Source organism: Erithacus rubecula (assembly GCF_903797595.1).
Source record: "Erithacus rubecula genome assembly, chromosome: 3".
Taxonomy (NCBI): Eukaryota; Metazoa; Chordata; class Aves; order Passeriformes; family Muscicapidae; genus Erithacus; species Erithacus rubecula.
Window position 1 is genome coordinate 76,519,160 of NC_136689.1, and position 15,578 is coordinate 76,534,737.

General features: G+C 36.1%; 1 protein-coding gene across 1 annotated transcript in view; it reads left to right on the top strand.

The window, feature by feature from the left end:
• Positions 1-15,578, top strand: part of DNAH5 (dynein axonemal heavy chain 5) — a 114,291-nt gene that overhangs the window by 14,251 nt on the left and 84,462 nt on the right. Inside the window, exons 9-16 of the mRNA XM_079300281.1 lie at positions 864-971; positions 1,685-1,807; positions 3,589-3,804; positions 6,055-6,162; positions 6,847-6,932; positions 7,663-7,984; positions 13,025-13,231; positions 14,876-15,047. Of these exons, the coding sequence (XP_079156407.1) occupies positions 864-971; positions 1,685-1,807; positions 3,589-3,804; positions 6,055-6,162; positions 6,847-6,932; positions 7,663-7,984; positions 13,025-13,231; positions 14,876-15,047 (1,342 nt within the window). The remainder of the gene's footprint in view (positions 1-863; positions 972-1,684; positions 1,808-3,588; positions 3,805-6,054; positions 6,163-6,846; positions 6,933-7,662; positions 7,985-13,024; positions 13,232-14,875; positions 15,048-15,578) is intronic.

Genomic DNA, 15,578 nt, shown 5'->3' on the forward strand with positions numbered 1-15,578 from the left:
AATTATGAAACACCTTCTCACGCTATATTGTGAGAATGCATAAGATGATTCAATATAACATGTAGTAAACAAAACCAGCCACCCTGAAGTACAGGATTGGAGGCATATTTAGTAAAAGGCATTTCTCTTACATACAAAACTTACTGAAGACCACAAGAGATATGAAGAATTAAAATGGGTGTGATTGTCTGACCATGGCTATGCATCACACATTCTCTCATTCAATCCCCATCTTCAATATGGAAGGATGAGGATATAATATGAAAAGGTTCATGTATTTTTCCATGACCGGAACATGACTTAATTTTTATAATTATGGGTAAAACAGACTCAACTTAAGGAAAAATGTCTTTATTGATAGCTCAAATACATTTGGGTAGTGACAAGTAAAATCAGAAATTAAAACCACATCTCTGCACCACCAAGCTCAGCTTCACCCCTTCAATCTTGCTTTCTCTTCCTCTTCTCTCCAAATGGTGAAGGACTTCTCTTTGCATGCAAGCTTACATCAAGTTTGGCAACAGAGCATATAAACCTACCTTTTTATTTTTTTTTATTTTTTAATTTTTTTGTGAAAAATGGGTTTTTTTGAAGAGGCCTTTACTTCTACCAAATTTCACTCACTGATCTGAATTCTTCTAGCCAGGACTCCAGTGGCTAATTTAATTTTTCCACAAAATTAAATTGTAGAGCCTGGGAAATTATGTAAGACAGGCAGTTCTGCAGGAGAGGCCCAGCTAGACAGGGACAGAACTGTTCTGAAGACAATGTTAGTAATTCTCCTGCATTCACTAATTAGATGTTGTGCTAACGTGTGGTAACAGAAGTACTGAGCAGAGCTTGGACTGTATATTTCTTTCCAGGTGTCCATGTTGGGTGCTATTCCAGGACTCATAAATGCAATTAAAATGATTCAGAGTATCTCTCAGTATTACAACACTTCTGAAAAGATCTCCTCACTGTTTGTGAAGGTTGGTGCTCAGTGGGAAAAGAAATATTCCCAGATTCTTGTTTTCTGTGTTGTTGATTTGAGTGCAAGAGAAAACACCAAGGGACCAAGCAATTGGAGAGACAGAAATTCAGTCACTTAAATGCTGCTTTTTGAATATGTAAAGAATTGGAAGTAGTGATAAACTACTACCAATTTAGGACTTATTTTATTGCCTGTAGGTTGGCATTGTAGAAACATTTTCAGGCTTAAATCTCACCCTCTGATGTACATAGAATAACTTTTAGTTACACTTTTTGCTTATTATGAATGGGGTGTTTTTTTTTTGGTAGAACCAAATAAATTAAATTCTTATTAAAATTGGACATTCATGTGTTACCATAAATAAGGAAATGGATTGGAAGGACAACCTTTTCTTTACCATTTGTACTCTTGTGGACTCTTGATTTTACCTTTGCCTTCAGAAGAGTTTTGACTTTGTAGCCCTCTATGCAATTTCAAGGTTGGTACAAGATGTGTAGGTTTAGGATGAGCATAGTTAATCAACAGCATTTTGGTTATATCACGTTCTGGAGGCTGGGTGCTGCAGGAAGGACAGTCTATTGATGTGGCTGGTATTTGATATTGCTCTTTGTTAGGCTTTAGGTCAGTGGAGTCAGGGTGAGACTGAAAGAATGGCAAGACCTGCTTTGTCTTGAAATGCTGTTTTCTTCACGAAGTTAAAACTGCTTTTAGGTGACCAACCAGATGATCACAGCATGTAAATCTTACATTGCCAACAATGGCACAGCCACCATCTGGAATCAACCACAGGAGAGAGTTGTGGAAAAGCTACAAGCAGCTATAAGACTTAAACAGGTAGGTGGGAAGAACATATAGAAAACTGGTTATAAAGTATATTTAGGAGAGCAGGAATAGGAAAATTTTATGCAAGAAAGTACTGTTATGGTGAAGAAAAATGAGTAGACTGAAAAATATCCACTGGAACTGGAATGTTTATGCTAGACATAACAAGGAATTTAGTATGTTGTCTGTTGATCTTCTGGAAACAGAATTTTAATGCTTAGTCTATCTTAACTATGCTAATAAGAGAAATGCTTGGATTTTCATGATTGTGTTTCTCAAGGTAGTGTCTTCTCACTTGATGTGGAGAGTTATGAAATAGAAATTAAAACAAGGAGATTTATGGAACTGAATATATTCCCAAGATTTGTGGACAAGCGATACATTTAGAAAGGGGGATTTACTGAACTGATAAAAATTCAGCTGTTCAGTTGCCTAGACTTGTCAGGAAGACAGCCTTTATTTTTTTGAATACACTTCTGTGATAATTTTAAAATTTTATTTTTCTTTGTTCCTTTTTTCCCTGTAAAGTACAGTATTATAGGATAATTCGGCTTGGAAGAGTCCTCAGCAGGTATTTAGTTCAACCTTCTGCTTAAAGCCAATGCAGGAGCAGTATAAGATCAAACATGGTTTCCCAATCCTTCATCCAAGTCCTGTCTTGAAGTTCTCCAAGGATAGAGAGAATTGGGCAGCCTCTTTCTGTGTTCAACTGTCCTCAGGATGAAAGATTCTTTCCTTATATCCAGTCAGAACCTCATCTATTTCAATTTATGCCCTTTACTTCTTGGCTTCTGTCCATGTGTTGCTGTGAAGAGGAGCCTGACTCTCTCTTTGGTCACCTCCCTGTACATACTGGGAGCTTCATACAGGCTTTCTGCATTTTTTTAAAATTCCTAATATGTGCTTGCAGGACTAGAGCTTTATCCTAATACCTCCTGAAGCAGCAAATCTTGCCTAGTTCTAGCATAAATTACTGTAAATTTGTATGACATCTTACCATCAGCAATGAGCACAAAACTTGTATTTTTCTATAAAGATATATCAAATTGTCCAGTTGGTGCATGAAAATACATTGAAAAATCAGGTATTCATTTGAGTCTTATTAGTTCCACAAGCTTTCAGAAATTCAGTAGATTGAAACATACAATTTGAATCACTGATAACATAGCAAAATCTGGACTCTTTTATTGATATTTCCAAGTGGGGTTATTCATACATAAATGTGATAAAATAATGAACATTTTATTATAAAGAAAACCACTATTGAAAGAAACTATTTCAATCAAATGCATTAACTATGAACTTTGACTTTTGGAAGAATTTAGCAAGTTTGGAGTAAGGTTTGGACCTTGTTACACATGCAGAATGAAAAGTGGAAGCTGCTATGAAGCAGCATTAAAACTTCTGGAAGTTATTTTTCAACCTTGATTACTCAGTAAAACTGCTCAGCATGCAAACATTTCCAGTCTCTGGAAACTGGCTTGTCATCTCAGTTATTCAGGAAACACATCAAGCCCTGCTATGAAATGGAGGGAACAGAATTTCACACTAGCAGTGGATACATACAAATACAAGTATGTGCAGTTCATTAATGAAGTGTGTAATCCTGTAATGGCATTGATGGGTTAGTTTTCAGAGGCAAATTCTGTTACTCTCTTTAAAGTGCTCATGATTGTTTATTGATGAAACTTCTACTTGCTGTCAGGTTAGGATAAGGCCTGAGTAAATTTTGTTCTAGCTAAAGACTGTTTTTTGTTTTATGTTTGACATTCTTTTAAATTCTTTGTTTTAAGGAATATAAAAATTGCTTCCACAAGATAAAAGAGAATTTGGAAAAAAATCCAGAAGAAAGACAATTTAATTTTAGTGAGATGTATATATTTGGAAAATTTGAAGCCTTTCATCGTCGTCTGGTAAAGATAATAGATGTTTTCAATACTATGAAATCCTACTCAGCTCTACAGGAATCTAAGATAGAGGGATTGGAAGGAATGATCACAAAATATCAGGTACGCATTTGACTTTGTGTCATTAGATAATATTTTGTCATATTAGATTATATTGTGGCAGTCTAAGTAGAACCTTTAAAATAAAATTATGAAAATTAGGGAAGTGTTTATGGAACAAAAAATTAACTCTTTAATTCTGCTAAAATTACTGGCTATTGGCAATGCAATTATGTGATTACTGAGGAAATTAGCAGAGAGGATGAAAGAAAAGGTGCAAGTGGACACGTGAAAGAAGTATGCAAAAATCAAAGCTGCTTGGAAAAAAAAAGTGGAGTGACTTTGTGACAGGAGTAATAGGAGCATGGTTTTGTGCTATGATCAGCACAAAAAATGATAAGTGCTACCTTTCTGTCTGTACAAACATTGGGCTCGCTGTGAGCAATCCTTTGCTCATTAGTATTACTATGCAGTTTTCTTTCCTTATTTTTTTTTAAGAAAAGTGTGACTTAAGAAACATGAAGATCTTCTAAGAATATAAATGTTATATTCTTTTCCCTCCTTTCTCAGATAGGTTGCTTTTCTATCAAATGGACTCTCTCCTGCTTTTACTGAGCCTGAGTTAGCTTACTTTTTTAATGTAAGTTTATTAGTGCAGTATCATAATTATGGTGCCTGTAAATATTAAAATAAATCAGAAGTATTCAATATGTGGACTTTGAAGACAGCTTTTGGGGATCACATACAATACAGTGGCTGTACAGGCAAATATGAAATTCTAATTTTCTTTACTCTGTCCTTTGCCTTTTTGCTATGGTCAGGAGTCAATCAGGTCACTTTAGTGAAATAACTGTAGTATAAAATGTGACCATTCCATGGTTCTTCCCGATTTGATTTACTCCCTCTGTAGTCTGGGGTTTTGATTCCTTCAATGCATCCATCACAGTAGCCAGTTTCCTCTATCTTCTGTTCTATAGCTTTCTGAGAGTTAGCCAGGGCACAGCTGTAAGGATAGTTTAGTCCAAGACTCTTCCATGTGGTCAGGACAGGTGTGGACTGCTCTAAATTTTGTTTCCAAGAGCTGCTCTCCAAAGCTGTGCTACCAGGCTTCCCAGCAACCCAGGTTGCTGCGAATTTTCAGGTCATGCAATGATCTGAATGAGCCTACTATTTTGGTAGTTTGGAACACAGGGGTCTAATTTGTTTGGGGCATTTGTGTTTGAAAAGCTGCCTATGACCAGACTGTGAGGCAAACTCTACACAGATACCTCATTATCCATTGCAGCACCCAAGTCCTTAAACAAGAGCTTTGTGTGAGACCTAGCTGCTGTAAAGTCAATTGTGCTTTGGGGTGAAGAAAGCTTAGGTGAAAAGTGCTACATGGAAGGTTCTGGACAGGTTGTATAAAGGGCAGAAAAGTGATTGCACTTTTTTTTAAAGTGACAAAATTCAGGTACTAAACAATTTGACACCGACCATAGCCATAGTTAGTATGTGACTGATTATACATCTTTAAAATATTTTACAATAGTAGTTGACTATTTTGCTGTTCTTTAGGCTTTAGCACTTAGTCTCCATCTAGGATTTGCTTGTTAGATGAAAAGATGGAATTTTTATTTACAGCAATGCAATGCAAATGAATTTCAGTTGACTTACCATAAAATGGTGGAAGTCAGCTGAGCTGAAAATATGCTGTATTTCATAGTTATTCGATGGTAAACTACTATAATGTTGAACAGTAGTTTATCATTAAAAATCCTTTATCTGTGTGTACAGCTCAAGGGAGATGCTGATTAAGATATACTTTCATGTGTGTAGACAAGCAGCTGTGCAAGAAAAGCCAGGAATACTAAGTTGTGGGCTGGTGATGTGCTGCATCTTACTGTGCTACTTGAATAGTCTATTTATATATGGAGTAAATTGTTTAAAGGATATGGACAATAATAATGTGAAAATATTTTTCTCTGTTGCACTTTAAGTTTTGAATAGAAATGAACATCTGCATGACAGAATGTTTAATGAGTAACAAATGTCTTTGATGAAAAGCAAGTCTGAATTTTCTGTCAGTTCTAATTGGCTTAAAACAGAAACAAATAATATAAATGAAATTCAAATGGACATTACATCAACTTGATATTGCAACTGCAAATATTTCTTTTAAGGGATTTGCTTATATTGCTCAGAAAGTACTGAGAACTATTAGCAAAGGTAAAATGTGAACGTGCACGGCCTGTTGTGCTAAATGTTTGGTGTGGTAAATCTTTTCATAAGACATTTTTTGGTAACAGTTTTCTTTTCCTTTGAAACATTTAGAGCATTGTTGACAACATGAAGAACAAGCATTATGATTTCTTGGATCAGAGGAAGACTGATTTTGACCAAGACTACGAAGAGTTTTGCAGAGACATAAATGATCTTCATGTAGGTTTTATGATACAATTAAGAGTTTAATTTACTGATGAATCTTTATTATTCTGAGTTACCACCAAAAAACTATGCAAATCTCAAAGTTTGTATTCTAAAACTGAAAAATTATTCTATTTCAACTTTAGAGTTTCCATTTATTATCTTTCAGACTAGTTTAATGGAATGGTCCATTGAGGGCTTCCAACAAAAGGATTTTTCATTACTGTATCCTGGCAAGAATAACAAAAATGGGTGATTTCATTGAGTGAATAGGAGCATAGTAAAAATAAGTCAGATAATTAACTTTCCAGTAGTTCTGAAATTACAAGTTGGTGAAAGGAAAGGGTAGCTGCAGAAGAAAAAAAATTAAAATAAATGCTTGTCTTGCTTTGGCTGCCAAAGAGGTAAGCAAGCCTTCTTTGAGTTTCTCAGCATGGTGAAACATTGGAGGGTACAGAAACTTTTGTTGGTTGCACAGCTACAGAGGGAACTTGGAAAGAAAATGTCTTGAAAGTTGGCTGTGCTGTGTTTAATTATTGTGGGAAGAAACAAAGGGAAAAATATTCACTGAGTTTTATTTCTCATAAACAAATTATCTTCTAATATATTGCATGTTAAATCCTGTCAAATAATACCTGGCATATTGGGTGTGTTTTCCTTATGGACTTCTTTGATGTAGAATTATTTACTCTTCTTCAGGATCAATTAAGGAGTTTTATGGACATCACCTTTGAAAGTGTTCTGAACACTGCAAGGGCACTGAGTATGTTGCAGAAATTTGAAAGGTAATATGTCCTATTTAGATTGCTAAAACTCTTCCAGGCAATGGAAATAATAAGACATTGAGGATGGTGGAAAGGCAGGGGGAGGAGGGGGGAGCAGAGCAGGAGGCACTTTCTGAAATACAAACAAAACCAACTCAAAACTAAACCTCATTACTTGCAGCTGTTCACCCCTCTTAAGAGTTGTCTTAGTAGCTCAGATGAATAAAAGCAATATTTTTTGTATCAGAAAATGCAGTTTACAGGTGGACTTTGATCTTCATCTTTCAAAATCAGCTTAAGTACAGGAAAACTTTGTTAGCATATTTGCCTTTGCTTTGTGCTTGAATAATGGCATTAATTTGTTACCAATTCATCTTTATAAATTAACATTGTTGCAAAACAGCCTCAGTCTATTCTGTCAGTTTTTGTGCTATAATCTCTTTAATAGAATAGACAGCTAGTGGTGAATTGGTTACAGTTTGCTGCACATAATTTCTGCTCAGTGTTTGAAAACAGTGACAAAACAGAAAATGTGTAGGCTTACTTGGAAACTTTTATCATCTGGTCTAAATCTTTGTTGCTTGGAATCAGGTTGTGACAGCATTTGTTCAAGCTGAAAACACTGCTGCTAAAGTAGTTATTTTCTAAAGCATGCAAGGGAATCTGGAACAACTGTATTTTACAGCAATGCATTAGAAGGATTTCAGAAATGTTGAAGGAATTTTTTCATTTTTATTATTTTTCTAAGCAGATTGCAAATCCCGAATCTTGGCATTGATGAAAAGTATCAGAGAACATTTCAAAACTATGGCCAGGATGTAGAAACTGTCTGTGAGATCTACACTAGGCACAAGAGGGACCCTCCACTGGCTCGTAATCTGCCTCCAATAGCTGGCAAGATCCTGTGGGCACGCCACCTATTCCATAGGATCAAGGAGCCAATGGAGACTTTCCAGAGACATCCAGCAGTTCTGCAAACACCAGATGGCAAGAGCATAATCCGCAAGTACAACAGAGTAGCAAAAGTTCTTATGAAATTTGAGGTGATCTACCACAGGGAATGGTTTCAGCAGGTAAGCCAGCTGATTTTGATCAAGATATCCCTTAAAGACAAAATTAAAAAATGGTGGAATCCCTGGTTAGTAGTCAGGTATACTTAACTATAGGCTTATAATAACTCTCAAGTGAGGGATGGAATAAGAAAATTTATTTTACAAGAAAGTGTTCCTGTTAAAAAAATAGGGCCTGTAGCACCTGTAGCTGAATTTAGGAACAACTGAAAGACCTTCACTACAACTTAGAAAGAAAACATATAATGAATATCCAGTGGTAGGCTTAGCTGCCCCTTTGTCTCTGCCATATTTGTACAACTGGTGCAAGGTCATCATGTGGTGGGAGGAGTTTTGTCAGCTGGTTGGCTTAAGCTGAAAGCAGACACAGAGATTTCCTTTGCTCTGGACAATATGAGTTTTATTTTGAGTGATAATCCATGGGTACAGTCTGTAAATATATATGTAAAAAACATCCAGCCTGAACAGATAATAGCATATTCAGTGCACAAATGAGCTTTGAGCCAGCTGTGGGTTAATCCTAAAAGGCAGCTAAGCACTACACAAATGCTCATTCACCTCCCCTCATTTACCCCCAGTCAGACAGGGAAGAGGAAAGGAAAAGCAAAAGCAAGAACACTTGTGGGTCAAAATAAGTTGTTTAATTAGTGAAGAAGTAGAGAAAGAGAAAAGAAAGTGCTGTAGAGGCAATTTCTCTCCATCTCCCATGGGTCAAACAATATCTAACCAATTCCAGAGCAGAAGATGGCTAACCCCTTCAACTTCTGCCTTTCCCTTTTCATTGCTGAGCATGATGTCATATTGCAATGAATATCCCTTTGCTTATTTTGTAAAACCCTTTTGTTATATCCTGACATCTGTCTGGTTTTGTCCCCTCACAGTCTCTTTTGTGCCCTTCCTCCCTACTCCCACCCCCTAAGCCATTCATTGTGTGGGCAGAGTGAGAACAAGAGAAGACCTGGATGCTGTGCAAGCACTGTTCACCTGAAGCATTAGGGTGTTATCAGCTTTGTTTGATAACAAATCTGATGACACTATATAAACAACAGTGCTATGAAGAAAATTAAATGCTGACAGAGAAAATCAACAAAGTCAGAACCAGTACAAAGTAATTTCATTTCCTGTTGGAAACTTTGGGGTGCAAAATGTGAGTGGGGGGAAGGGGCAGGCTGGGCTTGCCCTAGCAAGGCAGTGCACTGTCCCACATCCCACCCCTGCTAGTCCCTGGCACACCAGAGGCTCTTGTCCACACCCACCTGTGGAGCCTCTAACCCAGCTCTGAGTGGCCAAATGACTGGAAGTCCCACCTATTGGAAGGGCCCAGGAAGGCTGAAAGGTATTTAAAGCCGAATGTGAGGCTATCTGAAGTTTTGACTCTATCTTCTCTTGGAATTTCTGTCTGAACCCTGCTAGAACCCAGGAGTTGATAGCTGTATGTGTGCTATTCTATGTATTTTCTGTCTTTTCTCTATCTTCCTTCTTCTAATTCTTTCTTCTCTAATTCTTCTAATTCGTCTTGGAATTTTCCGAGTAACTTAAAATCAAGTGGGCTTAGAGTTTGCAAAGTTGGATGGGCCCAGTTAATGCTTTGAGAAGTGTTTTATGGAATATTGTACTAAGCCTTTTGCCAAAGTTCTACAATTTTTTAAAGTTGCCAGTAAAGTCTTTTTTCTTGTTTTGATCTCTTGAGAATATCTGGTGGGTATTTCTCCCATGCATCCAACTCTGAGTTTGCCCTTTTTATCTTGCTGAACAAGACCTTACAGGCAGAACACTTTGTAGCCTGAATATTCTTCAGAGAACATGGTTTACCTTAAATTCTAAATCTCATTTGACTCATTTTGCCCTCTTGGGTTTTGTGCATAGAATCTCTAACCACCTTTGTATTATCAGATGGCTTCTGCAGGGGCTACTTTAAAGCCTTGAAATCTCTGCAAGTTTCTACTATTGCCTTGGCATATTTTTGTCTTCCAGTTTCTTTGTTGCCTTTTCAAAGAGCATCTTACAGAAAAATTTGCCTCAGCCTTGCAGAGCAGAAAAAGAAGGATCAGAATCTCCAGATTTGAGGGTAGAGTGGCACTGTCAATGCATTTGCTTGTTGTTTTTGGAACTCAGGCCCAGCTTTTGTGCACTGTGGAAGTCTCTGGTGCTGATAAACATCACTCTTCTCAAAGATAGTCTTAGACAAGATCTGGAACCAGAGATACCAGCTGCCTTTTCTCCAGTCTAAGTATATTAGGTTTTCCTGATCCTTCCTTTTTCACACTTTCATTTGACATGTGATGTGAAATATAATTTAAATTATAATTTAAATTTAAAAGTGGAAACTTTTGGCATTAATTTGGTATAGTAAGCCAGGAGAAATGATTGCAATATTAGGGTATGTAGAATGTACTGTATTGATAATTTGTGCTGAATATGTATTATTGATGATTAATTTGGAGTTGAGTTCAAGTTAGGAATCAAGGAACCTGAACAGTAGTATTGCAATTGTGCTTCATTATTCATTATGTTTCAGGTACATCATATCCAAATTTGGCACCATTAATCTGCATATAGTTGGTCCTGCTTCTAGGCAGTAATGAAAAATGCTATTGTAATTAGGAAGGTCTTTAACTTCAATGCTTATTCTGCTAACATAAGAAGTTCATGTTTGTTTTCATGTGCTCTTCACAGAGAGCTGGTGCATATCCCTCATATATTATTGAATTAATTGTAATGCTTCAGGAAGCCTTCTGCATTTATTCAGTGTTTCTATCTCGTACAAAGCTTTTCTTCTGATTCCACTACTGAGCTGGATACCTGCATCATTCAAAGTATACTGATGATAGTTTTCACAGCCTTGTATCATCTATAAAAACTAAGCAGAATGTATTATTCCTGTGGGGCTACATCTACCCCTTTAGCTAGATGATCTAGTGATCAGTGATTCTGACATGTACCATGCCTTGATGGAGCAGTCACGTACATTTGCCTTTCATCTTTTGTAAAATAACTATAACATCCCAGGCATCGCCCCTGAGTAAAAGAAGAGGCTTTCCTTTATGAGGTCCAAAACACCTGCTTTCTGATTCTAATCTGTACTGAAACAATGTGTCTGTTTTTTCTTATGGCAGTAAATTACACTTGGCAGCTATATAAATTTCCTGAGCCTGCTCCAGCTTCATACACATTAGGTGGGAACAAAGGGAGGTGGATTTGAACAAAATTTCAAGTTAGAAACACACACACATGCCTTGAAAACACATAAAAAGTATATTCACTTTAACATACCTGCACTTGTCTACCAGATATGGCAAAAAAATGTGACTGCTGCTCCCTAGCCTCTTCCATCGAGGCAAGAATTCACAGGGGTGTGGACGTGAGTGTCAGAGAACACAAGGTGGAGCTCCTGCTCCACTCCTGAGCAAAAGAAAAATGCTGGAGGGGCAAGGGTCCTGTGGCATACAAATGGAGCACGAATAGGGCTGCACCTCTTACTACTTTTTATTCTTCTGTACAATGTAAATGTTAAGCTTAGTGTCACTTTCTGAGATTTCCGAACATTTTTGTCACTCTTTTTTCACTTGTTACTGGATGGTTAACATATTATAAATCCATGTGTATATATATGTATATTTTTTTTTTAATAGCAAAATATTTAATTCTATTTTTTTGCTATAGCAAGTAATGTTCAACTTTGACATAGTGAAATAATAAATTACCTGAAAGTGAAAAGGTTACTACAATTAGTAACCTTCAATATACTCCTTATTTCATTTGCTATTTTCTGTTACCATAACAATGAAAACTGCATGAGAAGAAAATATAAACAGGAGAGGAAGACTTGGAGTGGGAATAATGAGTGTGAAGCTTCGAAATTAATACAGTAAGATTTGCTGTGAACTTTATGGAAAAAAACACACCAGCTTCTCTTTTAGGCAGTCAAGCTTTTTTTTTTTTTTTTTTTTTTTTTTTAAGACTGATGCTAGTGGATAGTGCATGACATCTTTATAGACAAAAAATCAAAAAATTGATTAGATTATTTCTTGGAAAAGTCTGTGTAAAATGTCTTGATAGAATGTGATATCATTGAATCAAGCAGTATACTCCACTATATTTTAGACATTGAAAGGTGATGCAAATTTTCCATGTTCCCTAAAAAAAGATAAAAGTGCACTGAAAGATATCAATGGGTTCTGAAACTGTGGCCTAGAAATACGAAATACGCTCAATCTCAGTGTAATGTTATACATGAAATCTGAGGAGTGAATAAAGAACAATAAACTTATGTCAACAAAAGGACAACTGGAAAATAAGAATAGTGGCAAAGTTTTAATGAAGGAAAAATTTGCCCACCTAAGGTGGGATTGCTTCTTGGTGTCAGCCAAAATTTCAGTGTGTGGTGGTTTAAGCAATACTTTCCTTTCTAGTCACATAGAGAGCAAATGGTCTTCTAATATTTTAATAAGGCAGTTAAACAAATTGTGTGATTAGGCTTTCCTCTTAAGAATTAAAAAAAAGTCTGTAATAGACATTAATTTTAGTATTTTTAAAGATTGGCTGGATATTGGATGTAAGTATCAGTACCATTAAGTCTGGTATATCTGTTAGCTATTGGAAAAAAGTGAAAGGAGAAATGGGGATAAGTTTACTCAAAAGATATGTGAAGAAGTTATCCAAGACTATTTTAATTCATTAAGGAGGTTGTGTGCAGCCTTATTGAAATATATGCAATAAATTCTAAGGAGATGAGGGTTAAGATTTAAGATGGTTGAAGCAAGAAAATCTATGGCTGGGGTTTGATTTTGGACTGTGAAATGCCGCTTATAATATCCAAATCCCAACAGAAAGGCATCTGTCAGATAAACAGCAGTTTGATTATTAAGCATTTGAGTCCATACACGTTGTGTTAATAAATTTTTGTTTTGGATTCATATACCATATCAATATTTATCAGCAGTACCTGATTTTAGAATCTGCCAAAGTGATATTTATATGCAAATCAAAGTATTTTGTTCTAGTGGCTTCTCTGGTCAGGAATGATGACTTTATTTCCTGCAGGTTGAATTAACTAAAAGAGGACTTCAAGCAACTCTCTTGATAAAAGCTCCAGAAACAGGAGAATTATTTGTGAATTTTGACCCTCAAATATTAACTTTAATCAGAGAAACAGATTGCATGGCTCACATGTGCCTTGAAGTTCCACCATTTGCAAGTGTTATTCAACAGCAGAGAAACTGGTACAAGAAGATTGTCCACAATTTGCATGTGGGTTTGCTTTAGTTACTTTATGTATGTGTACTGTACATTAAGATGTCCGGGCTCTATGCATATGGAAGAGGATAAGTGAAGACCAATCATTATGCACTAAGAAAACATTTGCAAATCTATTTTCTTATTCGTATGACAGTATTGAGGCACTTTAAAAATTTTTCTTGGCTTTATGTTTTCTGTGAAGCTACTTTGCAGATGCATGGGTTTGGGGAAACTGCAAAATCTGGGACAGAGATGAGAATGGGGAGGAAAGGAGGCTTACAAAATGCTTGTGCTGTTGCTTGTTTTCTAAATGATAAGCAATTTATCTCTCATCCAATAATGAAGTCGACATTGGGCAGCATTTGTTTCGAGAGTATATCTGGGAGGGAGGAACAAGTGGTCTGCTTTTAAAAAGTGTAAAGCATGCAGTAAATAGCAGCTTTTTTTTTTCCCAGCACTGATGTTTTACTCAGATGTCTGTGGAGCAGTTTAAAAACAGAAGCTGAATCTTCCCTTTCTGTTGTCTTTTAAGTCCTTTACATCATTTTATCTCACTGTGAACAGAGAGGATTCTCAATGACTCAAGATGGAGATTCAAAATTAGGTGTCCAGAAACCTATAGCTTTAAAAGAGTACTTGATGCTGAAATGAAAACAAACAAACATAAATCATAAAGTCTTTATGACTTTAAGTCATAAAGTCATAAGGTTATTGCCAAACATGCGAAACTAGATCAGTGGGTTAAAGAGGCATTAGAAAGAAAATACTATAATAAAGTTCTGGTAAAGCTGATCTTATTAGAATTGCTGGGAAATTCACTTAGATGTATTTCTCTCCTTGGACTTTTTGTCTTCTGTAACTCTCATTTACAGACTAAATCTGCAAGATTTTTCTGTTATATGGTTTAAGCCCGGTAGGCAATCAACATCACATAGTTGGTCCCTTACTTCCCTCCTTGGAATGGGGGAGAGAATCTGAAGGTTAAAATATAAAACATGTGAGCTGAGATAAAGGCAGTTTATTGGGGAAGTCAAAAACTGCCTGCTCAAGGAAAAAAGAAGTAATTATTCTGGTAAAATAGGCAGTATCACAGCTACTTAGGAAGACAAACACCACAGCTCTTAGTGTCTCTGTCCCTTCTTTTCACAGCTTTCATTGTTAAGGATGATGTCATAGGTATGAGATCCCATTAATCAGTTGGGATCCTGGCTGAGTTCCTTCCCAGTGTCTTGTGTGTCCCTGTTCACCAGCAGAGTAGTGTGAGGAGCAGAAAAGGACTCGGGGCTGTCCAAGCACAGTTCAACACTACCCAGAATATCTGTGTGTTAGTAACACAGTTGTGGTCACAAATCTAAAACATGGCATCATGTGAAACATTGAGAATAAAATTAACTCCATCACAGCACCAGTGCAAACAAAGATTGATTTCTGTGTGAAGTAGTACTTCACATATAACAACAAATACATATAAAGAGCAACAAATAAGGAACTTCTGCCAAAAATAATGAAAACCTTTTCCAAGCAATTAATTATAACTTAAGAATTTCAGCAATGTCCATACAGATGAATTTTCTTAGTTTAAGTAATCATAAATATGTGTACATGAAGAGGTTCAAATCAGTTTATATTAACTAATGTTCTCATTCTCTATTTCAGATGATGTTGGCAGAATACAAAAGAATTAAACTGAAAATACAATACCCTTTTGAACAACTGATGGCTCCTCGATTATTAAATGTAGATGATGCTATCCAGCCAGGTCTCATGTTACTGAACTGGACATCCTTGAATATTGAGAAATATATTGATACAGTTTTTTCTAAGCTAGGTAGGTTATTTGCATCCTTCCATTAACTTCTGGTTGTTTGTTCTATGCAAATATCTATATGGGATTACAGTTCTTTATGTGACTTATGCTTCATTGATTTATGTATAAAAGATATCAGAATTTTGACCTGTCCTGTATTTCATAAAACTTTTTTTATAACACCTTTTTTTTGTCTTGTATGCTCATCAAATTTTTACTAATGTATATGTTAGGCAGCTGGGATTACACCAAACATAAAGTACAGTGCAAAAGAATGATGTCTACTTCCTAAAAGAGCTTCTAGGTTTCAGACTTTTCCTAATCCTGCTTTTTTGTTTCTATGATGTCAAAGCAGCTTCTCGGGGAATAAAACACTGGCTCAGTTGGCATTATCATTGCTCAATAGCATTTTATATTATTTTTTTAACATCAATCTCTTTAAAATTAATGCACACATATATTGGACAACACCTTTATAAAACAGATGAGCTTGTAGTGTTTTACAGAGATTATCACAAGATTTCACTGACATGTGTTTTTTTCTTGAAGATA